Source organism: Ipomoea nil, unplaced genomic scaffold, assembly GCF_001879475.1.
Source record: "Ipomoea nil cultivar Tokyo-kokei standard unplaced genomic scaffold, Asagao_1.1 scaffold0202, whole genome shotgun sequence".
In the NCBI taxonomy this organism is placed as follows: domain Eukaryota; kingdom Viridiplantae; phylum Streptophyta; class Magnoliopsida; order Solanales; family Convolvulaceae; genus Ipomoea; species Ipomoea nil.
Window position 1 is genome coordinate 2,722,655 of NW_017616630.1, and position 18,733 is coordinate 2,741,387.

At 39.2% G+C, this 18,733-nt stretch overlaps 1 protein-coding gene across 1 annotated transcript; it reads left to right on the forward strand.

The window, feature by feature from the left end:
- Positions 1-1,665: 1,665 nt before the first annotated feature.
- LOC109190657 (3-isopropylmalate dehydrogenase 2, chloroplastic-like) lies at positions 1,666-18,368 on the forward strand (the record flags this gene model as incomplete). Its single annotated transcript, XM_019341209.1, has 10 exons — positions 1,666-1,811; positions 1,914-2,025; positions 10,967-11,042; positions 11,168-11,256; positions 11,575-11,661; positions 12,322-12,440; positions 16,440-16,545; positions 16,633-16,686; positions 16,817-16,969; positions 17,919-18,368. Coding segments are annotated over 10 exons (1,392 nt in total), but the record flags the coding sequence as incomplete, so codon positions are not given.
- Positions 18,369-18,733: the final 365 nt, after the last annotated feature.

An 18,733-nucleotide genomic window follows, 5' to 3' on the forward strand; every position in this document is an offset into this window, starting at 1 on the left:
AGCTGCCATAGCCGTCTAAATCTCGGCGACGGCTTCAGACATACACAGTACAGGGACAGGTAAGCGATGGCGCAACCTAGTAAAGAGCCCTGCAAGAAGCAGGCTTGTAATATTCAAGTTTGTCTCTCAAGAACATTTTTTTTCCACTTTCTTCCCAATCCCATATGATTCTGTCTCTTATTTAAAAAACAATGATTTGGTATCAAATGCATAAATTTTCTTCATAATGGTTATTGATTCTCTCTTCAATCATTTGCTTAACTTTTTCTTGTTAAATACTGTTCGTGTGTTCTTGATTTAACGAAATTATATTTTTCATCATTGTAATTGCTGTTCATTCATTGGAGAAAGTTAGGTTGAATTGGTTATATGTTTTTGAATTGATGGTAATCTATTTTTAAGCTCATAATCAGCTGGCATTTAGTCTAATTGTGATATGAGATTTTTGTGCATATAATTGTGGTATCAGTTTAGGCATACTGTCTAATTGTATCATATTTATTGAACTCGATCATATATATATATATATATATATATATATATATATAGCATTCAGCTTTCTTGTCTTTTTAAACATACCAAGTGCTGTGCTCAATTTTGTCATATACTATTGTCTCCGTGAACCTATTGATGATGGTTAACGACTCCTGTTGCCTTGATACAACACAAGACAATTGACAGTGTTCTAGCACGAGGAGAGGGAGAAGCTTGGTAGTTTGGTGCAGGCTTGCTGCACGAGTAATAATTTCATTCACCTGTACTTACAATGTATACCCTTTTATTACAATGCTTTGTAAATCTTACTTTATGAAATTGAGCAGATTCTCAATGACGGCGGCTTCTTTACATACCAGTGTGAGAATACCTATCAAGTCACGCCAATTCCTTTGAAAGTCCCCCCCCCCCCCCCCCCCCCCCCCCACATACACCCTTCTTTTAGATTGGCTACAATCTGCTGCTTCTCTGTTGCTGCACCCAGCAAATGCTACTCCATCACTCTCCTCCCCGGTGATGGTATCGGCCCTGAAGTCATCTCTGTTGCTAAGAGTGCTCTATAACTTGCTGGTTCTCTCGAAGGTACACAGAATTTCCTTTTTGACCAAAAAAAAAAAAAAAACAGAAGACGAATACCCAATTTCCCAACATAAATTGCAAATGATAGTTCCCGGTGCAGCCACTAGATTAAGTATTTCACATTCGTTCTTGTGTAGTTAACGTTAGGTTCAATTCATTATTGCATACATGCACCTTAAAAATATATAAACCTTGACAATAATAAATAAATAAATACTCAAGAGTTAAACCCACTTTGTTATTATGAATATTAAAATTTATGCATTTTTTTTTTCTGAGTAACAAAAAAAACTGGGTCTGCCTTTTTTTTTTTTTTTTTTTTTTTTTTTAAGGTCCTAGGGGATGATGTTCCAAAAAAAAAAAGGTCTTGGGGGATGAGGGTTAATGGTTGGAAAATGATTTGTTACCCTCCTTAATCCCTCCTGACATGGCTTATAACCATTAGGTGTCATGAATTGGTTGACCCCACTAACTTGTTATCAAAGACTAAACTATCTAAAGGAAAGGTGCTATGTCATGAGGGTAGATAGGAAGGGAAAACTTTGTGGGGGTGGGTAGCAGTCATAGCATTACAATTAATGGTTATATTGATTTGGAAATGTTGCAGGAATTGAGTTTGGGTTCAATGAGATGCCTATGGGTGGGGCTGCTATTGATTTGACAGGAGTGCCTTTGCCTGAGGAGACTCTTTCAGCCGCAAAGCAATCTGATGCTGTTCTTCTTGGAGCAATTGGAGGGTGAGAATTTTACACTTAAGTTTTATAGTTGTGTGCTATTATATCTGTACATGATTTATCTTTTTGATTCACTGAATGCTACAGTACTCTTATTATATAAAGGTATAAATGGGACAACAATGAAAAGCATTTGAAGCCTGAGACTGGATTGCTTCAACTTCGAGGGGGTCTTAAGGTTTTTGCAAACTTGAGACCTGCGTCAGTCCTGCCACAGGTAATTTTAATTTAGACTTAAAATATTGAGTTGTTAAGGTTACACTCTTATTCTATTGCAATGTACGGTGATGGTTTTTTTTTATCCCTTTGATGGGAAATAATTTAAAAACCCATAGGGTATGACTCTTTGGTGGTTATTGTTGGTGATAATGAACCAAAAATTGATTTAATATCCCTTAAAATAATATTTATATATATACACACGAAATATATATAAAATATTATTGGATATATATATCCGAAATATATATATACACACAAATATATATAAAACGGATCCAAAAGTTATATATACGTATATATCTACGAGAAAGATATAACAATATATATAAACCAAAAGGAACTTATAATCCTCAGATTATAACTCCAAGTCAACAAGAAAGAACGGATTTTTGCTTAGAGCATAATCCAAAAACAAGAAAGAAGGAGAGGAAGAAAGAAATGTACGAGTTAGGCAAGGTGCCTTTCTTTCCTTAAAACCTTATTTGCCACCTCCCAAAAGTGCTAGGAGCGTTGTGGCCTAGGTTTCCCAGGATAAAACGTACAATGGTTCGACGTTTGAGCACCCAAACGAGCGAACCCGGCGAACTAGAGCACGGGCAAAACACAGTAGCAAGAAAGAAGAAGTAGGAGCAAAGTTTTTGAGAAGGAAAAAAGCTTATCTTTGTGTGTTGTGTACTCTCGTGTTCTTCCCTCACTTGTTGTAAATCACTTGCTCCTACTACCTCTTCTTATATAGGAATTGGAGTACTAAATAGCATTTAGTAGGCATTCATGGTACGTTGGTAACATCTGAAACAGCTGGTCATTAGTGCAAGTTTAATTCAAAATTCAAAATGAATTAATACAGAGATTAATTCTTGTAACGGATGAATTAAATCTCCACTGTCCAAAAACAGCTCTGGTAGACCGAAGTGCTGTTCAGCCGCAGCGCACGAGAGCAACTCTCGTGCTGCATGCTCTCGGCCAGGCCGCAGCGCACGAGAGCAACTCTCGTGTTACTTGGTCTCGGCCAGCGCACACGAGAGCAACTCTCAGGTCGAGTCCAGGCTTTCAAGTGGCTTAGAGTTTGGAAAACTGATACCGAAAGTTGGCATAACTCAGCCCGCAAGGCCAACCAATTTCCGGACGATATTCGTGCCCGCAGGTGCCGGCGCACACGAGCTCGGGCTTGAATCAAGCCTTTTCGATCTCGTTTCTAGTTGGAATTTGATTTGCACCCCCCCCCCCCGCGCGCGAGAGAGCCTCTATGCTATACAATTCTACAAGCTTCAAAAGAGCCCTTGTATAAATGGGGGGTGAAATCCTCTTTCTAAACCAATGCGAGACAAAGCTCACTTTTCCCTTCATTTTTCCAACTCAATGGGTCTACTTTGAAAATCAATATCTCATTCACCCATTATCCGTTTTGAGCGTACAATATATCAATCTCTTCGTCTCACTACGAAGAACCCGAATCCACTTTGACCCGACCCAAATCGGAAGTGGACCCCACTGATAATTGTACCACAAAATAGCCACTTAATATGCCATTTTAAGTTATTTTTTCCAACAATCCCCCACATGAATGAAAAATTGATTTTCAGGGTATTTTTTTTTGAAATCGGAAACAACTGTGTTTAACGGTCGATCACTGTATAGGATAGGTAGGGATCACTATACCCTTTGAACCTTCCCTTGTAAAGACATGTTTACTCTACTGGCTGTACGGTAGAACGCGATGTCTTTGAACCGACTGCCGTTTGTGTAGACGATGACATATCTTACACAGGAACCTCCCAACCATGCTCCGTTCTCATGAGTGTGCCCATTTTGGTCGTGGGTCACCGTCCTGGTTCTGCAAGAGTTTGTGAAGAATTGTGCCCATCAATTCTCCTTTGAAGCGACCCTCACTTCTCTCTCACATAGGTAATTCTTTTCCGAGTATCCCGCATACTCACGCATGTCAACCGACATTCGAATCATTAAAGCATCAACATGCTAGCCTCGTGGGGGAGTCACTGTTTCTAACGAGGAGTGGTAGGGAGTCTGAGACCCCAACAGTGACACGTTCCGTTCCATAATTTAGTTGTCCCATAGGTGGCAGCTAGGTTGGGTGTCCACTATAGAACTTTTAGTCCAAGGACTTTAGACCCATTCCTCGTCCCAATTTCTCCACAACCATTTGCTTACCCTCGGGTTAGCGAGTTAGCGGCCGCTACGTTATCTTTTGACATCACGTAGTTAATCGAGATAACCCCGTTGTGAGAAATTGTTTAATGGTATTATGTCAACGACTTATAAGTCTAGACTTACCATTCCATGTCTAACTCTGTACTTAACAAATTTTGGCTCGACTATCGCAATGCACACAAATTGGAGGTACGAGTTCACCACTAGGAACATTCTCGAAATAATGGCATAGTCATTCGGCCTACTCGCTCGCGACACGAGTGTAAGGCTCTCAGCTTTGATCCCGTCGGATCTTAGCTATCACAAATTCATTTCGAGAATTTTCGTCCAACCGACTGCACTGGCCTACGTAAAGACGTAGCCTTTAATGGACTTAGTATCCTTTGGTATCCGTGCTATACTTTCCAAGTACAGCTAGATATCTCACGTAGTGCAGTCCAAAGTCACGAGCATACCTTAAGTATCTCATAATTCTCACTATTGCCTTCTAGTGCGTAACACTAGGGTTACTCGTATATCTATCGAGTTCATTAACCGCAAAGACAATATCCGGCCTAGTACAACCCATTAGATACAATTAAACTACCAATAATCTGAATGTGTTCTCCGTGAGAAGTACAATCTTCGTGATTATTGGCTAGTTGTACGTTAGTATCTAATGGTGTCCAAGCCACTTGATTAACATCCTTTACAAGGATTCAATCAACACAATGAGATTGGCTTACCACGAGACCTTACGGTCTTCTCACATGTTTAATCTCAAAGGTTAAATCTGCCAAACCCACACCTTTGATCTCATGTCAAATCTCAAATTTAACATGTTCTTGGTAGAATTGATCCGGTGATCGTTACTACCCACGTTGAGTTTATCGTGTATAGACAAATAGTGATAACCTCGTCTATCGTACGCATTACGTAGACATTTATCACATTTGTTTATACTAAACTCGTTACACATCATTGTATGATAAAAAAAAGAGTTAACATGTTCTTGGTAGAATTGATCCGGTGATCGTTACTACCCACGTTGAGTTTATCGTGTATAGACAAATAGTGATAACCTCGTCTATTGTACGCATTACGTAGACATTTATCACATTTGTTTATACTAAACTCGTGACACATCATTGTATGATAAAAAAAAAGAGTTAATACCATTTGAGGTCCTCCGAGTATAGTGGTTTTGTCACGTTTAGTCCTAAACTTTCAAATCGACCATTTGTGGTCCTTCGACTTTCATATTTAACCATTCGTGGTCCAAGTTAACCACCAATGGTCCTTCAACTATTAAATTTTAACCAACCATGGTCCTTTCAAGATGACTACCATTGGTTAAATTTCAAAACTTGAAGGACCGTGTGTGGTTAACTTGGACCACGAATGGTTAAATTTGAAAGTCGAAGGACTACAGATGGTCAATTTGAAAGTTTAGGACTAAACATGGCAAACCCACTATACTCGGAGGACCTTAGATGGTATTAACTCTAAAAAAAATTTACATGCCAAATACTAAGGCAATTGTTTCGAACCATACAATGATCTCACCAATTACACACTTTCTTTTCACATCGTGGAACCACAAACCCTCGGGTCGTTCCATGTCTACTAAGAAAGCGATATATCTATTTCGATAAACTTCCAAGTCTCGCAAAACGGCTATTGGCAAGTATCATCCTAATGGATTTCATTCTCATCACAAGAGAATATATATTGAAGTAATTGTGGCACTCGCGTCGCATGTAATCTAAAATTACAAGCCCGGCCATTTTAATTCAATATAACCAACCGGTTTTATCTTCCGACTAGTGATCCACTTAGGATCCCGAGGTTTTACAACCTGGAGGAAGAACAACCAGTTCCAAGTATGATTCTTTAAGATATAATCTACTTCACTCTCGGTAGCCTCTCTCGGGTTGGTCCACCTGTAGAAGTCAACACTTCTACATACGTTTGAGGCTCGTTTTCTAACAACCGTGTTAGAAAATCCAAATTTTTTTCTAGTACACAAGTTAGAATATGCGCGTCACATTCTAGCATGTACGTCAGAAATTTTGGACCAAAGGATTATTCAATCCTAGCTCTCTTGCTACGTCTAGCTTTGAGCTCGGGTTCTATTTCATACCCTCCAACCATAGCTACGCCGAAAGTTCCTTTCAACGTGCTAGGTCCTTTATTGAACCTTCACAGAGATACATTTTCTAAAGACGAATGAATTTCTAGATTCAATTTATCGTGTTCTTATGTACGTTCAAACTATGGGACTCGTGTACTAAGAACCAATACACACCTTTGACAAGACACCCCCACATTTCAGGCATTAGTAGGAAAATTTCCTACGTACCTACAATTCGTAAGAATTTTATGCGCGTAACCTTATTTAAAAGGTACTTACTTGTCCAAAGTATTGTCTTACCTCACATACTTTGAGGTAGACCCGAGTTTATCAACGTCTTGATATTTATGTTCGGCAACAACGTTTGATCGAGGTGAATACCGTGTCGTACGCTCGAGTACGATACCAACGCTTGCGCAGAAATCACCAATAGGTGTTTCATATTCACTACATCAATCGTTCATAACCGCATTAATCCACGATTAATTTGATTTTTCCTTTTATTCTTATAAAGAATAAACATGTGCTACACGTTAGCACATCTCGTAGAAGCTAACAGATTAGCCTTTACAAATCCATTCGGTTTTTGACCGAAGGCCAGAAACCCGAATCAGTGCTTCCAGAAATTGAAGCACGAATCAGTGCTTAGTAATGAAGCACGAAACATGCTATACCAAGCACGAATCATTGCTCCCAAACTAACGCGCCGATTCCAAAGCAATCTCTATTGCTTTAAATTATAAACTCATAGAAACATTCGGTTGCTTAATTTATAATTCCAGTGCTACCTAGCACAAGGATTATTAGCTAATTACACAATTAGCCAAAAACCTCCTTTCGTGCTAATCACATAACACTTTTACAACGCTAAATTTAATTAGCCACATACGAAAGGTTTAAGCTAAGTAGATTAGCATTAAGACCAATCATAATCTAGCACCTTTATTGCTATTACCAAAGCACCAAATGCTTAAGTTTTCAACACCTAAAGGTGCAGCCACCAAGTGGCCGAAAGTACCTAATTAGGCACTCTACCTAGTGCTTAATAGCACTCTTACAGTGGTTTAATTTGCACTTCAAAGTGCCAAATTAAATTGCACTTTCCATTAGTGCTACAAAAGCACTATTCACCAAAACACAATTTGTCTCAAATTAAATATACTAGTATAATTTGGAATTTTTGATCAAGTAAAATATAACACAATTAACAAGAACAAATCAACCAAATTTTCTGACTAGTCGAATCAAGCTTATATAATCGTTCTCAGAATATTAATTAAAATATTCAACACTTGAGCTGTGACACTCACGATTATATAGCTATCCCAATTTTTGACAAATTGATCCTTGAAATCCTTATCGTTCTACATGAACCAGAACCGAAGTCCTATTACGGGATTTCAACCATGTAACACGCTAGTTACATTTCTTTCCGGCCGTTAAGCCATTTAGCATTTTCCACATAATGCTACGTGATGCATTACGCACCCATATTGAATCATTTCATACATTTGACATTATTCTAGCAAATAATTTGTATGTACTAAGATTCAACTCAATGGAACAATTATATTTTTATTCAAATAAAAATATTACAAGGATACTACAATATTTATTCCACAAATAAATAAATAGGAAAATACATTGGAAACAAATTCCTTATTCCTATTTCGTAGAAATCCTTCAACCCGTGTGCCTTGTTCCATTTTCCAATCGTCCACTCCACGAAGGGTGGTCCATAGCGCACATCGGGGGTACCTCGGTTGTGACCTCACTCGTCCAACCATCCACATGTTTTAAACATAACGAAATTGTCCTCAACCTTTTCACCAGGATGACGGTTCGCTTTGTAGTGGCATTTCTCCTTCTTCTCGTAATCTTCTTGAAAGCTAAGCTTCCGCTTGAGTTTCTTTCGATTACGGTTGAAATCATTGGTAACACTACCATAGTCCTCCGACCATGTAGTCATTACACCATCATAGGATCCTTCATGGCTTTTAGCTGATCCGTTAGACAACACAATAGGTACCAATTGTGTGCCATTAGCCACAGGTCTACCGGATCGTGAACCAAAGTTTTCCGGAGCACCATCATGTGTCTTTGCAACTCCCATGGAAATATTATTTTCTACGTTGCCGCCGTCAACCGGCATCACAAAATGTTCAACATCATTGCCGTTCTGACCATTTGAATGTGCACCTCTGGCAACATTCACAGATCCAACACTTTTGGAATCCATCGACTTGTTCATTATCAAAGTAAATAAGGTTTTAAGATTGTTGGTGATAATGAACCAAAAATCGATTTAATATCCCTTAAAATAATATTTATATATATACACACGAAATATATATAAAATATTATTGGATATATATATATATATATATATATATATATATTCGGAATATATATATACACACAAATATATATAAAACGGATCCAAAGGTTATATATACGTATATATCTACGAGAAAGATATAACAATATATATCAACCAAAAGGAACTTATAATCCTTAGATTATAACTCCAAGTCAACAAGAAAGAATGGATTTTTGCTTAGAGGATAATCCAAAAACAAGAAAGAAGGAGAGGAAGAAAGAAATGTACGAGTTAGGCAAGGTGCCTTTCTTTCCTAAAAACCTTATTTGCCACCTCCCAAAAGTGCTAGGAGCGTTGTGGCCTAGGTTTCCGAGGATAAAACGTACAACGGTTCGACGTTTGATCACCCAAACTAGCGAACCCGGCGAACTAGAGCACGGGCAAAACACAGTAGCAAGAAAGAAGAAGTAGGAGAAAAGTTTTTGAGAAGGAAAAAATCTTATCTTTGTGTGTTGTGTACTCTCGTGTTCTTCCCTCACTTGTTGTAAATCACTTGCTCCTACTACCTCTTCTTATATAGGAATTGGAGTACTAAATAGCATTTAGTAGGCATTCATGGCACGTTGGTAACATCTGAAACAGCTGGTCATTAGTGCAAGTTTAATTCAAAATTCAAAATGAATTAATACAGAGATTAATTCCTGTAACGGATGAATTAAATCTCCACTGTCCAGAAACAGCTCTGGTAGACCGAAGTGCTGTTCAGCCGCAGCGCACGAGAGCAACTCTCGTGCTGCATGCTCTCGGCCAGGCCGCAGCGCACGAGAGCAACTCTCGTGTTGCTTGGTCTCGGCCAGCGCACGAGAGAGCAACTCTCGTGTTGCTCTCTGTTCGGCCTAATGCTCTCGGCCCAGGTCGAACCCAGGCTTTCAAGTGGCTTAGAGTTTGGAAAACTGATACCGAAAGTTGGCATAACTCAGCCCGCAAGGCCAGCCAATTTCCGGACGACATTCGTGCCCGCAGGTGCCGGCGCACACGAGCTCGTGCTTGAATCAAGCCTTTTCGATCTCCGGCGCACATGAGCTCGAGCTTGAATCAAGCCTTTTCGATCTCGTTTCTAGTTGGAATTTGATTTGCACCCCCCGCGCGAGAGAGCCTCTATGCTATACAATTCTACAAGCTTCAAAAGAGCCCTTGTATAAATGGGGGGTGAAATCCTCTTTCCAAACCAATGTGGGACAAAGCTCACTTTTCCCTTCATTTTTCCAACTCAATGGGTCTACTTTGAGAATTAATATCTCATTCACCCATTATCCGTTTTGAGCGTACAATATATCAATCTCTTCGTCTCACTACGAAGAACCCGAATCCACTTTGACCCGACCCAAATCAGAAGTGGACCCCACTGATAATTTTACCACAAAATAGCCACTTAATATGACATTTTATGCCATTTTAAGCTATTTTTTCCAATAGTTATCTTGAACTTCCTCTTTTAATTGTCTTAATAAAATTTTTAATTTAGGGTTTTTGGAGATATGAATTTTAAGTTTGCTTAGCATATTGATGACTTCTTCAGTTCCCATAATATGCTTCACATATGATCAATTTACTTTTTAATTCTATTACCTCTAGGCAAATAAAAACATTTAATAGCCTTGGTGATGGTCAGTGGTGAATTGAATTTTTTTGGCTATATAAAAATACTTAAAAAAAAACCCTTATATATAAGTATTATACATTCAAGAATTGTATTGAAAAATTTAATTATCAAGATTTTTTTAGACGGATATTTTTTTTTTTAAAAAATTCCTCATTTCAAAAATTGTAAAAATGAATGTAAAGTTTATTTTGTGATTTAAGTAATTTTTAAAATATTTTTATACCTATAATTTTTTGAAACTTTAATAGTTTGATGAGAATAGATGACATTTAGAAGAAAATATAATTTGGAACATGGAGCTTTTTCCAGGAAAAACTTACAAGATATATAAGGGACCTCAAGACCAACTATGCTAGAATTAAGATCATCTAAGATAAGGGATAGTCTATCTGAATTGGAGATGGATGGAGGCGGTATTTCACTTGGGTATTTTATCCACCTTAAGAATTTGTAAGGGGGTTAAATGTTCCTTATTGTGTAGTTTCTGGGAGTAAAATTGACGTTACACAAATTAAAATGGTAATAGATCCCATCGCTTATTTTATTTTTATTTTATTCTTTTAAATTCTTTATATGTGAATAGTGTGATAAATGTCATATTTCCTCCATAATTGAGGTTGTAGCTCATATAATCTGAATCTGAATCTGAATCTTACATCCATGTAATTCAGTTGGTAGATGTTTCGACATTGAAGAGAGAAGTTGCAGAAGGTGTAGACCTAATGGTTGTCAGGGAACTTACAGAAGGTTAGTTTAGGTGGTCTAAACAATCATAATTTGATTTCGTCCTGACAGTTCTAATATCTTATTTACATCTATTTGTTGAAAACATCTGTTGCCCACTTGACCTGATTATTATAATCTGGTGACAGGTATTTATTTTGGCAAACCAAGGGGTTTTGGTACAAATGAAAATGGTGAGGAAATTGGTTTCAATACTGAGATTTATGCAACTTATGAGGTACACTTTCTGATCTAAAAAAAATCATGTTGCCTTCCCCTCCAAATCCAAAAAAAAAAAAAAAAACAGTTAGGCGTCATTCTTTCATTACAGTTGTAGGTTTAGTCCACTTAAATATGTTCCCATTTGTTGCAAATTGATGTTTGGATAAGGAGTTTTCATTGTCTTTATCAGTGTAATACTTTTTTCAGAATTTTATTAAAATAACACTCTTTTTGCACTTCACAATTTGGATATTCACATACTTTTGGCACCATATTTTCTATTGGACTTTTTTTGGGCAATCTTTTGGAATCTGATGTGAGATTCTCTTGCCAGGTAGAACGTATTGCTCATGTAGCATTTGAAACTGCACGAAAACGTCGAGGAAAACTCTGTTCTGTTGATAAAGCAAATGTGTTGGAGGTATATTTGATAATTGATAACAAAGTAGTTTTTATTTGTTTGTATACCCCTCTTTTGTTTCCCCCTCCACATAGACCATGCTTACATGCATAGTCTGGTAGACTAACTTATGTTTTATTCAATATTTTGCTTTAAGCAAATAAGAGTTCAAAAGGATTATGTACCATCAAGGACAGTTGTGCAGTGTCACAAATGTCAATGGACACTGAAAAATTCATATTATAGATTATATAATAAAAGCGTGAAGATAGACTCCACTAATATGCCTTTTGTTGTTTACTTTCTGCTCTTTTTCTTTCACCCCTTCAGAGTTTTCCCTTTCTCTTTACTTATCCACTTTGTTAGAGTTTCATTCATGTCACTAGTGCTAACCATTTCTCTTTTGGATAGGTGGAGATTTGATGCCACTTTGTTAGACTATTTCTTTTCTTTTATAACCAAACCACACTTTGTAAATGTATTAGTTGTTTGCTTGTAATTATAACATACATAATCATGCTATAAATGTAATATGATGATATAAAACTGAACACTGATATATTGCAAGAGCTGCTCCGATGGTTCTTCACTTTGCACTTGTATCTTTACAATATATTTCACTAGAAATGAATTGAGGACAAAATGTGAGAATGGATGGGCCTCACTCTTGATATTTTCCAGGCCTCTATGCATTGGAGAAGAATTGTTTCAAAGTTGTCCAAAGAGTATCCTGATGTTGACCTTTCACATATGTATGCGGACAATGCTGCCATGCAGCTTATTCGCAATCCAAAGCAGTTTTTTTTTTTTTTTAAATAAATACAAACCCTTACAAATTTTAATATAAATCTTGATTTTCATCTTGTTTGAGATAGATTATGAAAAAAGAGTTATAATTGTAATTAGATTATTGCAGTTTGATACGTGTTGAAACCCTAGGTCCTTTTAGAAATAGGCCCATTAGGTTAATAGCATATTCCTATTTAAATAGTAGATGTTTGTACAGTTCTGTTGAGCAGAATACAATGAATCTTTCTACTATTCAACATGGTATCAGAGCCTAAACCCTAAATAATAATTCTCCTTTCTTTCCCGCCGCCGCCACCGGAGTTCACGGCCGCCGCTACTGTTTTTTGCTTTCGGACATCTGCCTGGTGGTTCTTCTCCCAAACCAAGACCACAGGCCTCACCGGAGCCTCGTCGCGAGCCAGAGCCCGAAGTCCGGTTGCCGTCTGCTGCCGCACGCGCCGCCGCCGTCGCCGAGACCTGCCACTGTTTTCCGGCCAGATCTGCCTGTACCGACCTCCGATTGTGACAACGTTACCACCGTTGGATTTGTCTTGAGAAAACACTTTAGACTGTGTTTTCCGTTTTCTCATCTCTGCCGGTCAACTCGCCGGTCAACGGTCAACTCGCCGGTCAACCATCCTTTGAGGCAGTTTTTCCCTTTCCTTTTGAATAATATTATGGCTTCATCTCTCGCCGTTGGTACCTCTTCTTTGTTGTGTCTTTCTCAAGCTAGTAACACAAATACTTGGATTCTAGACACAGGTGCCTCAGACCATATTTCTGGTAACCTATCCCTTATGACTAACGTCACAAAGTCTAAGGCTTTGCCCATGGTTACCTTAGCTAATGGCAATCAAACACCAGCTGCCGGTGTTGGTCAGGCTCATCCTATGTCATCTTTCCCTTTAAAATCAGTTTTATATGTTCCTAATAGTCCTTTCAACCTTATCTCTGAGAGTAAAATCACCCGTACCCTTAATTGTTCTGTAACCTTTTGTGCGGATTCGGTTGTTGTGCAGGACCGTAGTACGGGGAAGGTGATTGGCACTGGGATTGAGTCACAAGGCCTCTATTACCTCCGTGGTGGTGATCTTGCTGCTTATGCTTCTACAGATTCTCACTTGCTTCTCCATAGTCGTTTGGGCCACCCTAGTCTCTCCAAACTTCGACGGATGGTTCCAGGTTTATCTATAGAGTCATTAGATTGTGAGTCGTGTCACCTTGGAAAGCAATCACGTAAGTCCTTTCCACGGAGAGTCAATAATCGGGCTGCGTCTCTTTTTGATTTAGTCCATACTGATGTTTGGGGTCCATGTCGTGTCAATTCTACTTTGGGGTTTCGTTACTTTGTCACTTTTACAGATGATTATTCTAGGTGTACTTGGTTGTTCCTTATGAAAGATCGTTCTGAGTTATTCCAGATTTTTCAAAATTTTTGTGTTGAAATACAAACTCAATTTGGTAAACCCATTCGTGTTCTGCGTAGTGACAATGCTAAAGAATATCTCTCTAACCCCTTTCAATCCTATATGACTTCTCGGGGTATGTTACACCAACGGTCGTGTGTTTACACACCTCAGCAGAATGGGGTGGCTGAGCATAAGAATCGACATTTAGTTGAAATTGCTCGCACTATGTTAGTTCATTCTCATGTTCCTCATCATTTTTGGGCTGATGCTATCCTTATTGCGTGTTACTTGATAAATCGCATGCCATCCTCAGTCCTAAACAATGAAACCCCATATTCCATTGTGTATCCTTCGGTTGATCTTTTCCTTCTTCCACCTCGGGTTTTTGGGTGTGTTTGTTTTGTTCATGACATGACTCCTGGGCGTTCGAAATTGGCCCCTAAAGCTGTCAAGTGTGTTTTCTTAGGTTATTCCCGGCTCCAAAAGGGTTATCGGTGTTATTCTCCAGAACTTAATCGTCGTTTTGTGTCTGCTGATGTCACCTTTATTGAGTCTACTTCTTTTTTCTAGCCCACACCAGGTAACGCAGTCTCTATTTCAGAGGTTCTCCCTCTTCCTTATCTTGGTTCACTTCCTCTTGTTCAAGATCATAATCCTCCAACTGCTCCTGACCGCCCCCTTCAAGTCTACCATCGCCGTCCTCGCCCCGTGTCTGTTGAGGCTCCTGTTGACTCACCCATGCCACCCGATCCTCCTCCGGCTGCGGTTCCACCACTTCAATTGCAATCAGACGCTGATCCCACTGAAGCACCCATTGCTATACGGAAAGGTACACGTTCTACTCGTAACCCTCATCCTATATATACCTTTTTGAGTTATCATCGTGTATCTTCTCTTTACTTTGCCTTCCTTTCTCACCTTTTCTTCTGTGTCTATACCTAAATCCACTCGTGAGGCCCTCTTGGATCCCGATTGGCGCCAAGCCATGTTCACTGAGATGGAGGCCCTGGAGTCTAGTGGCACATGGGAGTTGGTTCCCCTCCCTCTTGGTAAAACTGTTGTTGGTTGTAGGTGGATTTATACTGTGAAGGTGGGCCCTGATGGCAAGATTGATCGCCTTAAGGCACGACTGGTGGCAAAAGGCTACACTCAAATTTTTGGTCTGGATTACACTGATACTTTTTCTCCTGTAGCTAAAATTGCATCAGTTCGATTACTTTTATCTTTGGCAGCAATCAATCATTGGGATTTACACCAATTGGATATCAAGAATGCTTTTCTACATGGCGATCTTCAAGAGGAGGTTTATATGGAGCAACCACCTGGGTTTGTTGCTCAGGGGGAGCCTGGTCTGGTATGTAAACTTCGTCGTTCCTTGTATGGTTTGAAGCAATCTCCACGGGCTTGGTTTGGAAGATTTAGCTCTGTGGTATGTGAGTTTGGTATGACTAGAAGTGAAGTTGATCATTCTGTTTTCTATCGTCATTCTAATGGGAAATGCATATACCTTGTAGTATATGTGGATGACATTGTTATTACAGGGAGTGATCAAGAGGGCATATCTCAGTTGAAAGAGTATCTCTTCAGTCGATTTCAGACTAAGGATTTGGGTAAGCTGAAATACTTTCTTGGAATTGAAGTAGCCCAGTCTAGTAGTGGTATTGTCATTTCTCAAAGAAAGTATGCACTGGATATTTTAGAAGAAACTGGCATGTTGGATTGTAGACCGGTGGATAATCCAATGGATCCGAATGTTAAACTCCTACTAGGACAGGGGGAGCCATTACTTGACCGAGAACGATATAGGAGACTAATTGGAAAATTGAATTATCTCACAATCACACGACCATATATCTCTTTTGCAGTTAGTGTGTTGAGTCAGTTTCTTGAGAATCCTTGTGATACTCATTGGGATGCTGCTGTTCGGGTTCTAAGGTATATCAAGAGAGCACCAGGACAAGGTTTACTATATGAAGATAGAGGACATGCTCAGGTTGTTGGGTATTCTGATGCAGATTGGGTTGGTTGTCCGTTTGACCGACGCTCTACTTCAGGTTATTGTGTACTCATTGATGGTAATCTCATATCTTGGAAAAGTAAGAAGCAAGATGTTGTTGCCAGGTCCAGTGCTGAAGCTGAATACCGAGCCATGGCCCTTGTCACGTGTGAGCTTATGTGGCTGAAGCACTTACTACAAGAGTCGCAATGTGGCAAGGTTGCTCAAATGACATTGATATGTGACAACCAAGCAGCTCTACATATTGCCTCAAATTCAGTTTATCATGAGATAACCAAACATATTGAGGTTGATTGTCACTTCATTAGAGAGAAGATTGTGTCAGGGTGTATCAAAACAAGCTTTGTCAACTCTGCAGATCAATTGGCTGATATTTTGACAAAACCCCTTAGAGCTCCTAGGGTTGAGTATATTTGTAACAAGCTTGGAGCATATGATTTATACTCTCCAGCTTGAGGGGGAGTGTTGAAACCCTAGGTCCTTTTAGAAATAGGCCCATTAGGTTAATAACATATTCCTATTTAAATAGTAGATGTTTGTACAGTTCTGTTGAGCAGAATACAATGAATCTTTCTACTATTCAACAATACGATTGTAGCAAACAATATATTTGGTGATATTCTATCTAATGAAGCTTCAATGATTACTGGAAGTATTGGTATGCTTCCATCTGCCAGTGTTGGAGAATCGGTATAATCACCTCATCTGCATTTCTCTTTAAATGTAATGTCTGGGTTTTCTATTGAATTTCTTTATGTTCGGAATTGTTGGGTGTAGGGACCTGGACTCTTTGAGCCAATACATGGTTCTACTCCTAATATTGCCGGACAGGTTGGTTGGTTGGTTGGGTTTAGACTATTTCACTCACATTACAATGAAGATCAGATCTGAGTATTTACCTCATCTATCTATCATCTATCTTTCTTGGCTTGGCTAACATGGGGGTTTCAACATGATGTAGGATAAAGCAAATCCTTTAGCAACAGTGCTTAGTGCTGCTATGCTTCTCAAATATGGCCTAGGAGAGGAGAAGGCTGCTCACAGGATTGAGGCAGCTGTTTCGGACACTTTAAATCAAGGGTTTCGCACTGGTGACATATATTTTGTTGGGCCTGTATGTATGCATTTTATTCTTTTTTTTTTTGGATGACGAGGGAAATCCCACAACCCTTTTTAGGTTACCCATAGCTGACCGGCTCAAACCAATAGGGCAAGGATTCAAACTTGTGACCTTGTGGTTACCCCTCCACCTCTATTTTTGCTTTGGATATTTGTGGTAGTAAAAAAATGTGTTCAATTTTCCTGGTTATACGCCATGACTTCATTTGCCATCTTTGAGATTGAATTTCTTGGTAGCTGGATTTAAAATATATATGGGATGGAAGTCAGAAATTTTATACTTCCCTCCCTTATGGCCAGTTGTTAACTTGCGTCCTGCATGCATCCACACCAAGAGAAACCGATTAGGCATGTTCTTTTATTCCCCATCGGTATAATTAATTTGACAAATGTTCTTTTAAAAAGCTTCAAGGCCGGGTAATCATGCCTGCCCTTCATTGACCGACCTTAGTTACCTATATTTCCCGGCCTGTAACATTGATTGATGATTAAGGTTGGCATGTTTCTTTTAGAAATTAGTGGGGTGCAAGGAAATGGGTGAACAAGTGCTGAAGTCAATAGAAGGAGGGCAAGTGGGCTGATCATGAACGAGCTTCTTAATTCAAGGAGGTGGACGCTTTTTTGAAGGTGAATGCATGTATTTTTTTTCTAATTATAATTATTGGTATCAAGTGTCAAATGAGTTCTCATACTAAACAAAATGTAATGAACAACTTAAACTAAAAACATTCTGCAATTTTGTGTATAAAAGAAAAGGCTAAAGTGTCATTCTGCACCATGAACCATAAACGATTCTTCATGCCGCACCTTGATCTTTCATAAGTGCTATTTTGATTCACAAATCATAAAAAAAATTTCACCTAGACCTTTTTGCTGGTTGACATCAAGTTACAGGTTATAATATGCTGATGTGGATGTGTTTTTTGATTGACTTATTTAAATAGGTATTAAAAAATGACATGGCAGTCATTTTTGACTTGTTCCTCACCTTCTTCGCCGTCAGCTCCGACGACTTGTCCTTGTCTTCTCCGCCGCCCCCGCTCGACTCCACCTGCCCCGTCGGCCACCAAGATCCATTGCTGCTCCACATTGTTGCTAGGAGAAGAGGAAGGCCGGATGAGAGGTCCAGCCGCGCCACTTCCGAGTTCCGCTACCGCCACCGCCGGAAGTTGCCAGCCTGCTCTACTTCCACCCAGACTGCCGACCTGCTACTTTTTCTACGCCTGTTACGCTGGAGTGTTGGAGGAAAGGACAACTCACCGGAAGACAGGGGAGAGGAAACCACCCCTTCCGCCAAGCTTCGTCGAACCCGTAACGGCTGCTGCTGCTTCACGCTCTCGGTACCGATCAAGAGGGAAGGGAAAATGGATGAAGAATGTGGAGGCTTTACATGACGGGGAGTGGGAATAGAGTGGGTACTAATTCTAACATTTGTAGTGCTCCTTGTTCTACTCTTTTCACCTTTTGGCAGCCCAAAAAGAAAGCTCATGGAGTACAACTAATGCAACAACTCCATTGTTAAATGACCCTGAGAAATTGGCAGCATGAAATTTCATGGATGTTAAAAAAAGTGTCTGTAACACCCCCCAAAACAAGCTATATAAAAAGCCTTAACACATGCAGATATCACAACAAAATACTAGCACAGCGGAAGATAAAAGGGTAACTGGATAAAAGTAAATCCAAAACTGGGGTGTTATGCCACGTTTACCAACAATGATAAACGCTACGGCTAAATCTGCATGGTATACAACTATCC